Below are 15,412 nucleotides of genomic sequence, written 5' to 3'. Positions count from 1 at the left end.
TGCTAGCACTGCCTTAGCCCATGATAACTTCAGTCAGTCAGGATTTGTGCTACTCTTAGTAGCTAATTTCTGACAGTAAGCTGTCTTTAATACTGGCACAGGAGCTTGCAGACTGAGAATAAGGAAAAACAGATGTAAAATAAGCCAAATGTAAATGTATGTGCATTCAGAATATGGAACTGGAACAGCCCTAACTGAAATGTAGTGAAAAGTGCCTTTGCCTATTTTAGCCATGTGCAAGTTAAGTAGCACACAAATTATTTAGCATCCCTCTCTCTCCAGAGGAGAACAAAGGATGTAAAATAAGAAGGGAGTTAAAAAGCAAAGACTAAGTTAATAATTCTTGTAGTGATGGTAGTTAATTGAGACAGCTCAATTTAGACCTTAGTTCCATGTAAGTACTATTCTTAGTGCCTTTTATTTAACAGGATCTGGCTTCTATCTAAAACTTTAGACTAAGCATTAAAAAAAAAGAAAAAATCCACAAAAACTCAACACCCAAAGCACTCACGTGTAAGTAACTTTTTCATCAATTATTTGCTAATTCAAATTTAAACTTTCTGAGAGTGGAAACAGAAGAAAGCATTTCCCAACAAATAGCAAAGTCTCCACGTTATCATCCTCCCATCTCATCCTCTCTATCTGGAAAGGAGAAAGGCTTTGCAGCACAAAGATGAACCCATACACTGGGTTCTCACCAAGTGTAACACCCTGTGGACAGACCCCAATTTAATTAGCTAGAGAGAAGTTCCATGACAGCAAACAGCTACCCTCTACTGCCATAGGAATACGGGTTCAGAAGGAAGGAAGCTCGTTCATATAACAGAGTCCTGGGCAGCTGACAAATGGTAGAGGTCATCCTCAAGCAGAGCAAACATTACTCCTGCCACCACCCTTCCCACTGTCCCATAGCTTTCCCCACAACATCTCAACCTTGCCTAGGCCAAGTCTCAGGAAAAGAACATTGTTCGTCATGAGCGAGAAGGTGTCAAATCAGGTAGAAACACTAAGTTAACATGAGGTCTTTATCCCCAGAGAAAAAAAAAAAATAAAAATTTCAACAGCCAGAGAATGTACATTTATTACCTATGATGGCTTTTGAGCTGCAGAAATGGCTTCTATTGCAGGAAAGCTTAGCACGTAAATAAGATGCTCTTATTAATGTGGTATGTCCTAGGCCAAGTGACATCTTATTTTGTTTTGACGTTTTACAGAAAGTTTACTGAATGGATTATTTTGAAGATACACGTTCATCATCTAAATGCTTGTTCAAGCAAATGAGACTCTGACCTCCTTATGACAAGATATCAGCAGAAGCAGCTTAGACACATTTGGTTCAAAAAGGCATGTTAGATCATTCTGAAGAAATCTTCTTTCCCTTCAAGGAAAGAAATAACAAACCCAGGGGTAGCAGCAATTCTTACTAAAGGACAACTTCCACCACTTCCAAGTGACTAAGACAGACTGGAAAGTGGTTAAAAACATTTCTTCTTTTGTTTAATATGAAAAAATATCAGGAGTAATTTGGATTTAAAAGAATGCCATAGAAACATACTTTGTTGCCCTACCCAGTGTAGAATTGTTTACTACCTTCAAACATGGGCAGAACACATGAGATTTTAATAAATAACGACAGATACAGTCATTAGAAAAAGTAGAATTGCTTTCAAACTTTGCATTAGTAGTTCAAACTTTCCCCCGGTAAAAACGCCTACAATGTTTTCTTTATTTGGTTATGCTATCTATTTCAGCGCTTGTTTGCTCATAAAATTGTTCAGACATAATCTTACCTAACACTTACATAGTACAACATCATCTTCAACAAAAACAGATTTTTATTACAGGAAACTAAACGAAATTTTAAACACATCGCGATACTTACTCATGCAAAAACTCTTGGCGTACCCAGGAGACTATCACTAGCATGTCCCAGTCCAAAATCCCACTTGCTTTGACAAGAGATCATGGCTTTTGTGCAGTTACTGTATGACCCATGTTACTCTCTATTATTATCACGTTCATTAAGTTGTTTGCCCTGCTAGCGCAGATGTCAAATCCCCAGCGTTTCCAAGCGGGTGCCCTGTCCTGGGGCTAGCATGTGCCTGATGATGAGCCCCACAGCTGATCCAGAAGGGACTGCATCCCATGTTCTACACTAGCCTGAGGACATACCCCGAAGAAATAGAAGAAATGCCACTCGTACCTGAATTGCATAACCCCTTGGGCTCAGGGGTTAGATTTTCTTTGTAAACACTTCAAGCTCTGTGGACTCTCAGCCAAAGCGTTAATCAAACTTACTTGAGGAACACAAGGAAAGAGGGCCTCTGATCTACTCAGCCTGACTCCATGGACTTAGCAGTGGCTACAGCAGTAAACTGGAGTGATACGTAGCAATTGTTCTTGGAGGTGACATGAAGAGTCAAGGAGTGTCTCTGAATTAATTCTTCCCTTCTTTCTCCGTCACTGCCATGTCCCTTTACTTTATATCTGACTACCTTGGCACCCTTGTCAATATAGTTTGGGATCATCCTTCCAGGAAAGCTATATTTTATTTAATTGTTTTTTAAAAAGTCAGACATTACCTTTTCTAAAGGGCTTTCTACTCGGGGTATGCTGATCATGGGCATCTGGGCCAGATTATCCATATGAGAATGTTCATGTTCTGGCTGACGTCCTCTGAAGTTATTTACCACACAAACAACCTAGAAGGGATTAGAAGATAAACAGAATAGCTAAGGTACAACTCATTTTTTTGAGCTTTGATCCTAACATCCATAATTAGGCAGAACTGACACCAGTTTTGGTCACAGCTTACAGTAGAAACACAGAAATGTGAAGTTCATGTTTTACAGAAAATCCTTAATTAATATTTCAAGACAAAACTTTCAACCAGAAACACAGAAATGTGAAGTTCATGTTTTACAGAAAATCCTTAATTAATATTTCAAGACAAAAGACTTTCAACCAATTTATTGTTACATTCATCATCTGAGAACCAGAAAACCCTCTTATCTAAAAGCAAATCCATTACCAAAGCTAAATAATAGAATACCAGTTATTAGCAATGTCATGAATAGACGTCCAGAGCACGTGCAGCAGAATATGGCAATAACCTTACAATCCTATGAAGGGCCAGTACCATCTAAGTTTTGACCAGCAAAGACTTTCTCAAATGGAGAGCGAGAAAGGGAGAATAAGAAGGCAAGGACTATCCTCAAGTTTGAACTAAACTCTAAACCTGCTCAGGGCAGCAGTGACTCTCACACAGGAATTTAGGAATGTGATATACACCAGTTTGTTAGTGTTTCTACTAATTCGGACACTCAGCCGAGCAGCAATGTTTGCCCACCGTATTTTCTCCAAAACACAACTAAATTTGATGCCATGCTACTCAAAGGAGTTTATGCAATATACATCACAAAATACAAGAAAAAATGTTGGGACAGATTTCTTTTCTATTCTGTTGTCTTTTATGACTTTAGGGGCACAAACAGAATGGAAAAGCTTCTTAAAAATGAACAACCAAATATAACTCCCGGACACCTCGTGTGGAGGGGAACGTTTGGAAGTGCGAGCGGGTATGTTTTAAAGGAGACCTAAAGCCGCCCTCACATTTCTCAGAGGAGTGAAAACACCCACCTCAGCCATCCCTGTGCGAGTTCTCAGCCAAGCCAAGTCTTCAGATCCAAGATCTTGAGATCAAGACCTTGAGATCCAAGAATCAAGCTCAAAAGTGTTTTCAGGGGGAAAAAATTCAAAGGTGTATTTAGTACTTTTACAAGCTGCCAGGCAGACAAACTTGCAGGCAGTAAAGAGCAGTGACTATTCTATGCCATAGTCTTGCACTGAAGTTATCAGTGAAGGTGATTAATAGATTAGCGGCACCTTTCTGACACAGACTGTAGTCATTGTGAACTGTGACTAACAGTCTGGTTTTGGAACACAGTTCCAGAAAAGGAAAAGGCTAAACAAGGATTTTTTTGATACAGAATAACATCAAATTTCAATGTAAACCTGAATTAGCATGAAAGAAACTCAATAGGGCTACTTCAAAGCCAGAAAAGAAATGCTACTTATTCTCTGATCAGTGTTAGGTATCACTATACTGAATTTAATACTTTATACATGAAATCGTAACTAGATGTTATGCTGAAGGATATACACTTGCTTAAAGTGGCGCTTGATGCAAAAATTATTGGTTGAAATGCTACAATCTGGTTTATAAGAAAGTCAAAAGACATCATTTGATCAGTCCTTTCTTGACTTCACATTTCTGAGTGTATGTAAATATAACTAAGGAAACTGATAATTAATTAAAAACAAAAATCAGAAACACCTCTTTTGTCATTTAGTTGTCTGAAAAGTCAAGGCTACCAATATTTTTTTAAGAGATACAAAGTTATACAGTGATTTTTTCAAACAGAAGTGACACAGATATACACTTACCAAAAACACTGCTATAGATATTCCGATTATAAATCCTGCTATTACATCTGACCAGTGATTTCGATACTCTGCTACTCTGTTGATTCCGGTAAGGAAAGCCAAGCACATTAAGCCCAAACACAGAACAGGTTTTGCAAGCCTTGTTCCTCTGGCTTTTACTGTGTTGGTGATATACATCTGAAAATTAGAAAGGAAGACAGTGTAAGACTGATGGATATCTCCCACTAATTGGTGAATAAAATCTCTACATTTTGTTTGAATAGACTATGTGTATTTGGCTTTTTTTTTTTATAAAGAAACAAGAAAGTAGAGCGCTAAATAAAGTCATCACACCCTTTTCCTAGGGATACAGAAAATGAATTGGACCATATAGCAAAATTACATTTTATGTGAACCTGAAAAGCCCCCAAAAGAACAAATTAGACAATCCTATCCTATTACTCCCAATCTATGTATTTATTTATGCAGAGAGGTAAGGAGACTGATTTTTCGCTGCACAGCGTTGACAATAATAGAAAAAGATCTTTACCCTGAAAGGGGCTACATCAAGGCCTTGTTTTTATTAGCAAATGCCTTTCTTCCGCATACACAACTTCTTCATGCGATTAAGTAGAGATTTGTCAAAAAGCAGTGAAAATTGAACTAAATGCCAGCATCTACTTTTATAAATAATGTGTAATAGTTTCAACCAGTGCTGAACCAATACACCCCTGTGCTTCACAGATGGTGACCGAGGATGTTTAGTACCAATCCCCCGCAGCACACAATCCAATCTAAATGCAGAAACTTTCATGCATCAAACTCGGAGAAATCAATCCGCCCTGCTTGCAGTCTAACTCTCCCTGTGCAATACCACTGAATTAAAAGCACTGCTTGATGACAGAGCAGCTCTTCTGCCCTAAGGGTGCATTAGTGACTATTAGGTTTAAGCCAGCACTTTCCAAGCTCTCATGGGCCAGTGGAAGAAATGAATACCAAATCTTTGAATTTCCATTCTCTTGAATCTTGGCATTAAGGCTGCTTGAAAGTTCCTCCCTGAAAAATTATACTTCAACTAACAAGATTTTTGAGAAAAAAGTATTTACTTTCTGCAGAAGATGTTTCTGCAATTAAACCACTGAAATCCCTAAAGCCTTCACATTCAGACGGAGTTGAAGTTTTAGATTGAAGAATGCAAGTATTTTCTACGGAGTTTCACTAGAGACTCCAAGTGTGTAATACCACCACTTTGAACTGCAAAGGGAAACAGATGACTCTGCGTTGAAGAACCAGTACCTTTTTGGCCAACAAATGGGCAGTCCTTTGGGTTTTTTGTACTGTCTGAAACTTCAGCTGAATTCACTGGGTAATCAGTTATGAAGTGCTGCAATGATCCACTCAAGAAGTAGGTTAGGAAGCATAGTTATAGTTACGATAGGTTAAGTGAAGGAAGTAGTGGTCAGAGCTTGTCTGAAAAGAGCAACATCTGACAGTAATTTTGTTCGAAACACTAGAGAAAGATCCATGGCTTAGAGGATGAATCAAAGCTTAAGCTTAAAATCACAGCAGAGGTACCTCTTCAGTGTACCTTACGTGATGAACAGCAAACTACTAGCAAGCCTTCAACTAACGCAAACAGAGCAAAGGTTTGAAAAAAAGAGTTTTGGGGTGTATCTCCAAACCACGTTTCTCCTCTCTTCTTCCTAGACCATTTCAGAAATAGCGTTTCTCCCTTTGCTGACTATCCTTTTATCTTAGCTCCTTATATTTTTTGCAGGCTCTCTTCAGTGAGATACTCTTACTGTGTGGAATGCTGATAAGACAACTGTAACTTTAATTTCCAGCTTTTTAGCCCCACTGGTTGTCTTCAAGCTACAGACAGAGCAGTGCACGCTGAGTTACTCAGCAACCCTCTATCTTAGTGAGTCTCATTGTACTCCTGGATACTGCCACCGTTACCCGCAATCACACTACATGTTAGAACAGCTGGTGCTAGGGAAAATATCCTAATATTTTGAATACGCAGCAAGGTCACCAAATTTCAAATACAGCTTGGGTGAAGTTGGCACAGGGAAGTCGGCAGGAAGCTATCCTGCGTTTAATTCTGTATTGTGGCATATTAAAGCAAAATGACTACTGAGAAGGAAAAATCTGCGCAGCTTGTTTAAGGCAGGTCTCGGTGCTATATTTCAGTTATCTATAACACCTGGTCATCGCCCAAGAAGATGATCTCAATTTTTATGAAGTCAAAACACATTATAATACAAATACTTGATTCTGCAGTACTTCAGTCAAACTTCAACATTTTTAATACAAAGCTAAACTGAAGTGCTCTGCAGAAAATTCTCAGAATCTTTTTACAATCAAGCACGTCCTTCAAATCCCTACTCAGACAAAGCACTGAGTGAGCAGAAACAACTGCAGACTCACGCTGTGCCTCACGTGAGTAATAAAGACCTCCATTTGCCGAGTCCCTTCCTATATGTGCAGTTAAGATTGTCACGCCCAGTCCATTATTCAAAATAACCTGAGGGTTCTGCCAGTATAGGTGCCATTTCTATCTTTTCTTTAACGAACAGACACCACTGATGTTGAGAATAGTATTATATTAAAATATTATTAAAGAATCAATAGAAACAGGGTAAACTTCTCCTGAAACAGTGTAGCGAAGAGTCTGTATATTTGCAAAACTCTACGTAGCAAATGTAGACTCTTCCAAGGCAGGACTCGTAGATGTCCATTTTTAAATTTGATCTCTTACAGCTCTAGTACAATATTTTAACACAGTCAACTCAGTCAAAGATCTGATTTGCACTAAGAATAAAATATAATTAACCAGTTGTTTTCTTCCTGATTCTGGAAGGAAAGCTATAAACGAGCACAGTCAGTAATTGACAAGGAATAAACATCTCAAAAAGATGACAGGATTTTTCTTCTCTTACTTTTCATAAATATTAAATGCAGTATCAACACAGGAAAATAGCTCAGTGATTTAAAACATTAGTGAGAATGAATGACAATATACATTTTTACATGGCTAAAGATGTTTACTGAACATTTCCATCTCAGTTCCTTTTAAAAAGAGAAATTGGGAGAGGAGGAATCTAATTAAAGAAATCTTTTAAATTAGTCAACAGCAAGACCAACAGCAGAGATTTTGTATGTAAGGTCAAGGATTGATACAGTAGTTAGAATTAATCTTGTGGGCTGCACACTCTCCTGCAACATCAGATCGGCGGTGAATCTTCTCTTGAAGAACTTCTGCTATTGCTTTTCCTTTTTCCTGAAATAAGATTTTTAGTATGAAAAGATATAAAGGTGATACCAGCAAGTAGACACTGGCAGAGTCATATAAAGAGGTGGACGGTATCCGATTGTTCTATATACCAATATTTACTAGATTTTCAGGAAAACACAAACATTTGACCTTCAGTCTTCAGGATGCTGGAAGTGAAGTCTTCAGGGAACCTCATAAATCAAAAGAAAAACTTTAATTGAAGTGGTTTCAAAAAATCTGTATTTGAAAGAGTCAGAATCATCACCATCACCACCAAAAGACAAAGCTACCTGTGAGTTTCTGTCATGACAGAAAGTTCACTTAGGGACATGGTTTAGTGGGCATGGTGGTGTTGGGTTGACAGTTGGACTCGATGATCTTAGATGTCTTTTCCAACCTTAACGATTCTATGATTCTATGACTGTCTCAGGTCATGATATAAGGAATAATCATAGTGTTGGCACCTAGCTTGTACTGGGAAAGCTTTCAAAAGTGTCATGTTGCAAGTCTGACTCATGTGAAAGATGTCCTAAATCTAGTGCAAACAAAATCATTCCAAAACATCTAAGAGAAGAACAGGAATTGTATGTCAAGTGCAGGACAAAGTGGCCTCCTGGGCTACGCTGCAAGTCTTCCTAGTCGTCTTCTTTCAGCTATCTTTAGGCTCACCCACACAAACATCTATGCACACAAACACACACATAACAGGTCCCAGAGTCCCATTTTAGTTAGAGTGGAGCTAGTCATCAGGCTGGTGCACCAGCCAGGAGGGAGGTTAAATTTCCTAGCTGATTTCATCAGCGTGGGGCCCAGGGATGTGGGTAGGAAGATCCCCTCTGTGCTCGCTGTTTCAGTCCTCCCTGAAGCAGATGGTCTGGGGGACGGACAAAGAGACAGACCAGTCCATTAGTGGGCAGAGAATGACGACTCACGAAGCAGCAAGCAGAAAGAGGAAGGAATTGCTGTACAGGCACCTATCCCAGGCAGCACTCCAAATATAAATTATCTCATGTTTTGTTTTGCTTTTATAAAGTGCTATCGTTAAAGAAAGAATCTTGAACTATTTAAGTAATATAAGTAATGTTATAGATGTTCCACCCGAGGAATGCGCAACTTTCAATATTCATCATACCTACAGAAAAAAAAAAGAAAAAAGAAAAGAGATACTCGGGGATCAAAAAGCTGAAAAAGTAGCGGGCTATAGTGGACGGTAGTCTGTGAAAGGTTCAATGTTTAGTTCAAATCCTGTTTGACAATCTAAAAGCTCTTCAGCTTCCTTGATTAATAATTATTGGGTCAAATTATTTCTAGAGCAAACCAGAGTCGTATTCTCAAATCATCTGGGCCCTTCTGCAACTGCCCACTGAAGATTTTTTTAGTGCTTTTGAAGCCTCCTCCAGCTTTTTCCATAGGTTTTGCAGTAATTATTGATGACCCTAAACAAAAATTGGCTTTAAAAGTCAGGGGTCTGGGTTGCCAAAAGGAAGAGAAAGCTCTAGAAATGCTGGACCTTACTATTAAGTGTCCCACTAGGAGCTCCCCACAGTTGTAACTCTAAACAATTGGAGAAGGGAAGAGGTATCCTTCAATGTACCAGGACTGTAAGATACACCCAAATATTAATTAAAGTTGATTCAGTCTACAGAGGTCATTATCTTGAGCAATTGCATTGTAATGAAGAACGGACCGACAAGAAATATCTAGAGGTCTTTAGATAAATCCCTGGATCAAATTGTAATGTTATTTTACTATCCAGCCTGAAAGTAACTAACACACCCAATATATGAAGCTCATGATATATGCTGTACAATCAGTATGAAGGGATACTTTTACTTGCTGCACCAGACACTGAAAAGAAATTCCCCTTTCCTAACACTGCCTCTGAAAAGCAGCCAAAAGAATCCTTTAATTCTTCAATTTCCTAACAAAAAATGGACAACAAAGCTAACTCAATAAGGTGGCTCTGCTACTCCTTTTCCTCCTGAACACTCCCTAAAGCCTATCGAAGAGAGGCCCGTCATGCCTCCGCCAGCTGCTCATTGAGCAGGAGCCAAACAGGCACTTCAAGACGAAGGAGAGGTGAGACGAGGCCTACGCCTAAAGTCTGGATCAAGGAGTGACACCGAGCAGAATGCCACCATGTTGCCAGCACTGTGACCCAGACCGCCTTGCTGTCTTTTCTCAGTGACTCATAAACACAGTAAACAGCGAAGACGATTCAGCAGAATGCCAGGAGCAAGAAACTTGCAGAAAAGATCATCACGGGCCCAACAAAAGCTCTGCAGAGAGGAAAAAATCATCAGCTTTACCTGCTAGCCCCACCTGAGGTCGTAGTTGAGGCCAAGGGTTCACAGCACAAAGCAACAAAAGCAGCCTATAGACCTAAGGGCTATGTCAATTATCAAGACGTTAAACCTGCTCCTCTATCATTACAAATCCAAAGCAAGTCTGAAATGTATGCGGTAACACCAAGTTCAAACACTACCCTACAGACAGGTTGGCTGCCAGCTGCTCTTGTCCAATGCAATGAGAATAAAACAACGAAAAAGCAAAATTTTTATAGAATGAATTAAAATTTGTCTTAAAGTACAACTAGCAATGACCAATCCCCTAGGTCTGCAGCACCAAAGGACAACTGTTAGTCACAAGCCTCATATTTAAATCCATGGGAATAGACTGACTAAATCTTCCTATATCCCTTCGAAATCCTACCAAAAAAAAAGACTCATGACTTCTCGTTTCTGTGTCTCAACTGTGGAAAAAACCCAAGTATGTACATACTTGGCTGCTTCAAAATACACCTCTAATCGTCCAGGCTGCGTCAGCTTATGCATATCAAAATGTAGCTTATACAATTATATTCTATTTAATAAACTTGCAGTGTTTGCCTTAATACCTATGTTAGCAGATGTTGTTCCAGCTGCGAAAGGGTAAATTGCGTTGCTGATAAGAAGTAAAAGCAGATGCAGTCAACTTAGTAACCCAACTCAAGCGAAAAACAAACAAACAAAAGGTCTAAGACGAGTTGAGCAGACACCTAAGGAGAAATCCAGGTAGCAGCCAGCTTGGTTAGAGATTTTGGAACAGATTTACAGGACTTCATTTTGAAGACTCTGGTACACTGGGAAAAATAAACCTAAAAGTCTGAAGACGACAGGTAGTGCATCCTCGAAAGTGTCTGTGTTTGGAGCAGGGTAGAGAAAACGCCTAACCATAGTGCTGCCATTCAACATTTCCACTGCTAAGTATTTCTTGATAGGTAGCGAGAGGAAGCAATGGAGGCAAACATTACAGAGAGGTCTAAATATTAGCAATGCAATTGTTTGAAAAAGACTGTACTTTCAGCAGGAGGGGAATTCAGAGTTACCATAGCAGCCACCCACTCTCGAAAAGAGGGGAGGGGGGAAAAAGAAAGACTCAAGAACATAGATGAAAAAAGAAGCTATTGTTAACAAGACAATATGCACAGATGCTAGGTGATAAGGACGTGGCTGCGCTTAAATGGAACAAGATAGGGGAATTATTAGGTAAAGCATAGGCTTTGTTTTTAAATGGGTTGATGGGTGAAATCACACAAGCCTGACATTGTTTACTTCACCCCCTCAGAGAGCAAGGACTCTGGATCAGCTTGCTGCCTGTTTATGTCTTTAAGCTGGTTTCATTTTGTGCACAGCTGGCTGAAATGTCCAGGGAGGATTCTGTAACAATCCCTCCCTCTCTCCCAAATATTTCTGTTAACCAAAAAGAAAGCACATTTTGTATCAGAGATTATATGCTCATGAAATACTAGCTGAGTAATATATGGAGGTCTTTATGTCCATGCTCTCAATAACTGTTGTGCCACGGCTCATATAAAGACTAGGCTACTGTTTAAATCTTCTACTCCAGTGAATAATGATGAGAAAGTTGTTATTCAGGGCCAACTATCCTGATAAACATCATGACAGTCTAAGGACATGACCCCAAATATTGGAACATTGCATTTCTTTCCCTGGTGTGTAATAAACAGTATTTTTAGCTGCAACCATGCAACAGGATTTTTTTTTTTAAAAAAAAAAAAGAGGACTGCCAATATTGCATCAAGGACCTAAATTTGCAGGCGACAACTCAGCTGATACATCATAGCAATTCACTTTATTAGGCAGCCTAAAGAATTCAGAAATCCTGAGAGCAGTTGATAGTGCTTTAGTTAAATGATGACAGTGTCATGCATCATGCCGTGATGCAGTAATGACATAGGATATATTCATTTCTGCAGTTACTGAAAGATTATAAAGTCATGAAACAGATCACAGCAGTTTTAATTTTTGACGTTGCTAACTGTATATTGACCGCAGACAACAAGGTTTGCATACAGTACTCTTGCTCATGTCAAAAGCCATTGATACTAGGTATTAGACCTTACTAATGTCTACTTTTTGTTTTTAAAATGTATTAATACTATTTTCCTTCGTGCTTTGCAGTGGCTGAACCGTTGGTTTCCTTTAGTTACTGTGACTCATGGCAACAGTGGAAATCCAACTTTACAGATGGATGAGAAAAATAGGAGCAATTAAAATGAAGAATGCTGAATATTTTCTAAAATAGCTTGCGCCAAATTTAGAGGTATGTTTCAGTGAAGCAAAGCCTTAGATATGTCCCCAAATAAAGACAATACTATTAGGAGTCTTACACTTGCCTCAAGTTAGAATAGAATTTTATTGCTCATCTCTTATTTGTGGATAACACTTGCCTGTACGAACTGATGATCCACATCTCTTGAACAGACATTGCTCACAAGAACTTTTGGTAAATGTTACTGTCAGTGCTGCAGATTTTAAGCAACTGGTTCTAAAACCATATTCAGAAGCATGGAGTTGGCACACTATCTGTGGACGGGGTTGGGATCTTCGCCATGTTGGCGAGTATCAGTTTCCAGATTAATCAGGAATTAAAAGTCAGGTCATTAAATATATGCTCCAAAGCAATACACGCTCACCCATGTGTATATATACGCGCGTATATATGCACACATACATTCACACACAAGTGTATAGGCAGGCCACTGTTCAAATACTGAGGGGATTTAAGGGATGACGCCTGCAATGACCACGGAGGTACACACACACTTGCCTGGTTTCCCACTGACACTATGAGGGCAGCCCTGGGCCCATCCAAAGGGCTACAAAGGACTGTGATTACCAGCGCAGGTCAGGTAAGAGACTCCCATAGGCATGTGCTGGGGACAACTTTACTAAGAACAAGATGTGCTCCTGCTTAAGGCTAGAACGATGTGCACTCCAAACTAAGCCAGGGAGTTACCCGAGTGAGATTCATTAGTCACTCTGCCTCTCACCTGCCTCCCCACGCTTCTCAATAGCCTCTAGAACAGCTCTGATGCCAGGCAGTAAACAGTCTGTATCCCAGCCCTGCTCATCACTCCCTGCGTCAGAGAGGAGGGAAGAAAGGCTGGATTGTCTTGTAGCCCACTTCATTGCAGAATAAGAGCCAAACTGACTTTGCATGAGCACTGAGGTACCTATAAATACCAATTCAGGTACCTAGAGACATGCACAGATCTCGGGGAAACCTGCAGAGGTCGGACACTTACATATGCCCACTCTTCTACTTCACTCCACCAAAGAATACGGCCGTATGCAATTCTACTAATCTGTACTGGGTTAAAACATGGAAAGGAACCACTACCAGTCACAGGCAATCCCTACCCTTATTCTTTACCACCCAACAAAGCCTTCTCCCACATTCTCTGGAAATGGGGAAAAAGTGAAACCAAGAACATGGTTATCCTAAATCTGTAACCCTTTTTGAACAACTTGCCCTCTCTCAGCATTGCCTTAGCTTTCAAGGCTCAGAGAACCACTACATCGGTAATTGTCAGAAGTAAGTCCAATGAATCAAATTCTCAAAGGCCTCACAGTAACTCATAGAAGGTTTACATATATAAAATCAGCCAATAGTTGTCTTATCTTCTCCCCATTCCTCCCTCCTCCCCTCACGCTGTGAGCCATTTGCCCTCAAAAATACAGTGACATTAAATAGTACAATATACTTACAGCCAGATACATAGCTGCATATACGCTTAGTGCTGCTTCTTTGGATGGGAATGTCTTTCTGGCTTTCACGATAAGGTCTGGATTTCCAGTACAGGCATGTACGCTACTGATGAATTGTGTATACTGTTTACATCCAAGTGCTGTATAGTTGGGTTTACAAAGTGCAAGAAAATGTGGTGCAAGATTCCCTGTTACTACTTGTCCAGCATTTACAAAGATGTCCGTAGCAAACAGTCCAAATGCGTAAATTCCTAAAGAGGGAAACAAAGAGTTAAATTTCCTGACAGTTTCACACCAGGGCAACATATTATAGTATTTATCATAATAATAGACCAGCTCCTTCCATTTAAGAACATGAAAAACCCTCACGTGTATTGTACCCCAAAGATCCTGGCTCACATTGGAGATGGTACTTTCCTACACAACCGCAGCAGCGACACTGCAACGTACCCGCACACCTGATCTCTCTCCATTCTTCGGAGGAGCATGCTTACCTCTTGTGCAAGTAGCCTGCTTTCCTAGGCCCCCTAGCCATGAATCTCCACTGTTCGGGGTAGCTAGCTCTACTGGTACCTAACTTTTGCCCGTGTTCACTAAACAGAAGTGACAGAGGCGAATTCTTCACCCTCTAAATCTGCTTGAGAATCAAGAAGTTGGGCCCTGATGGAGGAGTAACTTGAAAAGTCGTAACATATACTGGACAAACATTTTCTTTTCCCTTGCAGCTGTGAAGAAGCTGAAGTACTGAATAATTCAATATTGCCATGCACGAGTTGTCTTCATCTGCCTGCTACTGGGTACATCTCTATGCATGGCATATTAATCACAATATCAACACAGTGAGCTGAAGATCTATATATTTGAGGAGCTACTGATGCTAAAGAGGGGTTTTTTTATCAGATATCAGCAAAGCATTAAGCACATGTACTCGTTCATTAGAATGGAAATGCATGTATCCATTGCATTACTTAAAAGAAAACAGATTTCTGCTATTCTGAGGTCCCTTTCTACCCTTTTGGAAGCAGAAAATGAGCTCGGGAAGGAAATCCCAGAGGTCCCTTTCTACCCTTTTGGAAGCAGAGAATGAGCTCGGGAAGGAAATGTAAACACCGCACCCTGACTGGGAGGCAAAGCCAGCAGGTGCGTGTTCAAATTCCACCTGAGCTACAGATTTCCTCCCGTATTTCCACAGGCAAATCACCTTACCTTTCCCATACTTCAATTCACTGTGAATATAGCGTGCGTTCTGGCAGTTCCCAACTTCATGGGGCACCATGAGGACTTTAATGGATGTACACCACAGCAGACACGATCCCACAAAAACATGTGCATTTCTAAAGGTCAGGTTTTCTCCTCAGCAAAGCTAGAGGACCGAGGATGATTTCTGGGATCCTGGCTGGTCAGCAATGTCACACTAACGTTAATTCACCCTGAGCTGCTAGACACTGGTGAGCAGTGGATCGTGCCTAGCTGAGTCGCTGCACAGAAGGGCCCTTTCAGCAAGCCCCAAGGGTGTGCGCTGCCCCAACATAGGTGGCCACATCACTTTCTATGAGCATAATGGGTAGTGATGCCTCCTCTGGTAGAACAGTGCGGAGGCCATTGTTCATCCCTTCCCTCCCTCCCATTTTTTTTTTTTTTTGCTTCCGTTGGCCAA

General features: G+C 40.2%; 1 protein-coding gene across 2 annotated transcripts in view; it reads right to left on the bottom strand.

Annotated features, from left to right (window-relative positions):
- The window catches only part of PLPPR5 (phospholipid phosphatase related 5), an 82,835-nt gene that overhangs the window by 65,780 nt on the left and 1,643 nt on the right, over positions 1-15,412 (bottom strand). For both annotated transcript variants that reach the window (XR_658141.2, XM_009290452.2), the window contains exons 2-4: positions 13,756-14,006; positions 4,447-4,623; positions 2,583-2,702 (exon numbers count right to left, since the gene is read on the bottom strand). Coding sequence is in view for 1 of the 2 variants with exons in the window: in XM_009290452.2 (XP_009288727.1) it covers positions 2,583-2,702; positions 4,447-4,623; positions 13,756-14,006 (548 nt within the window). In the remaining variant the exon portion in view is untranslated. The remainder of the gene's footprint in view (positions 1-2,582; positions 2,703-4,446; positions 4,624-13,755; positions 14,007-15,412) is intronic.

This window comes from Aptenodytes forsteri, unplaced genomic scaffold (genome assembly GCF_000699145.1).
Source record: "Aptenodytes forsteri isolate BGI_AS27 unplaced genomic scaffold, ASM69914v1 Scaffold237, whole genome shotgun sequence".
NCBI classification, from domain to species: domain Eukaryota; kingdom Metazoa; phylum Chordata; class Aves; order Sphenisciformes; family Spheniscidae; genus Aptenodytes; species Aptenodytes forsteri.
This window is presented reverse-complemented; position numbering and strand designations above follow the sequence as displayed.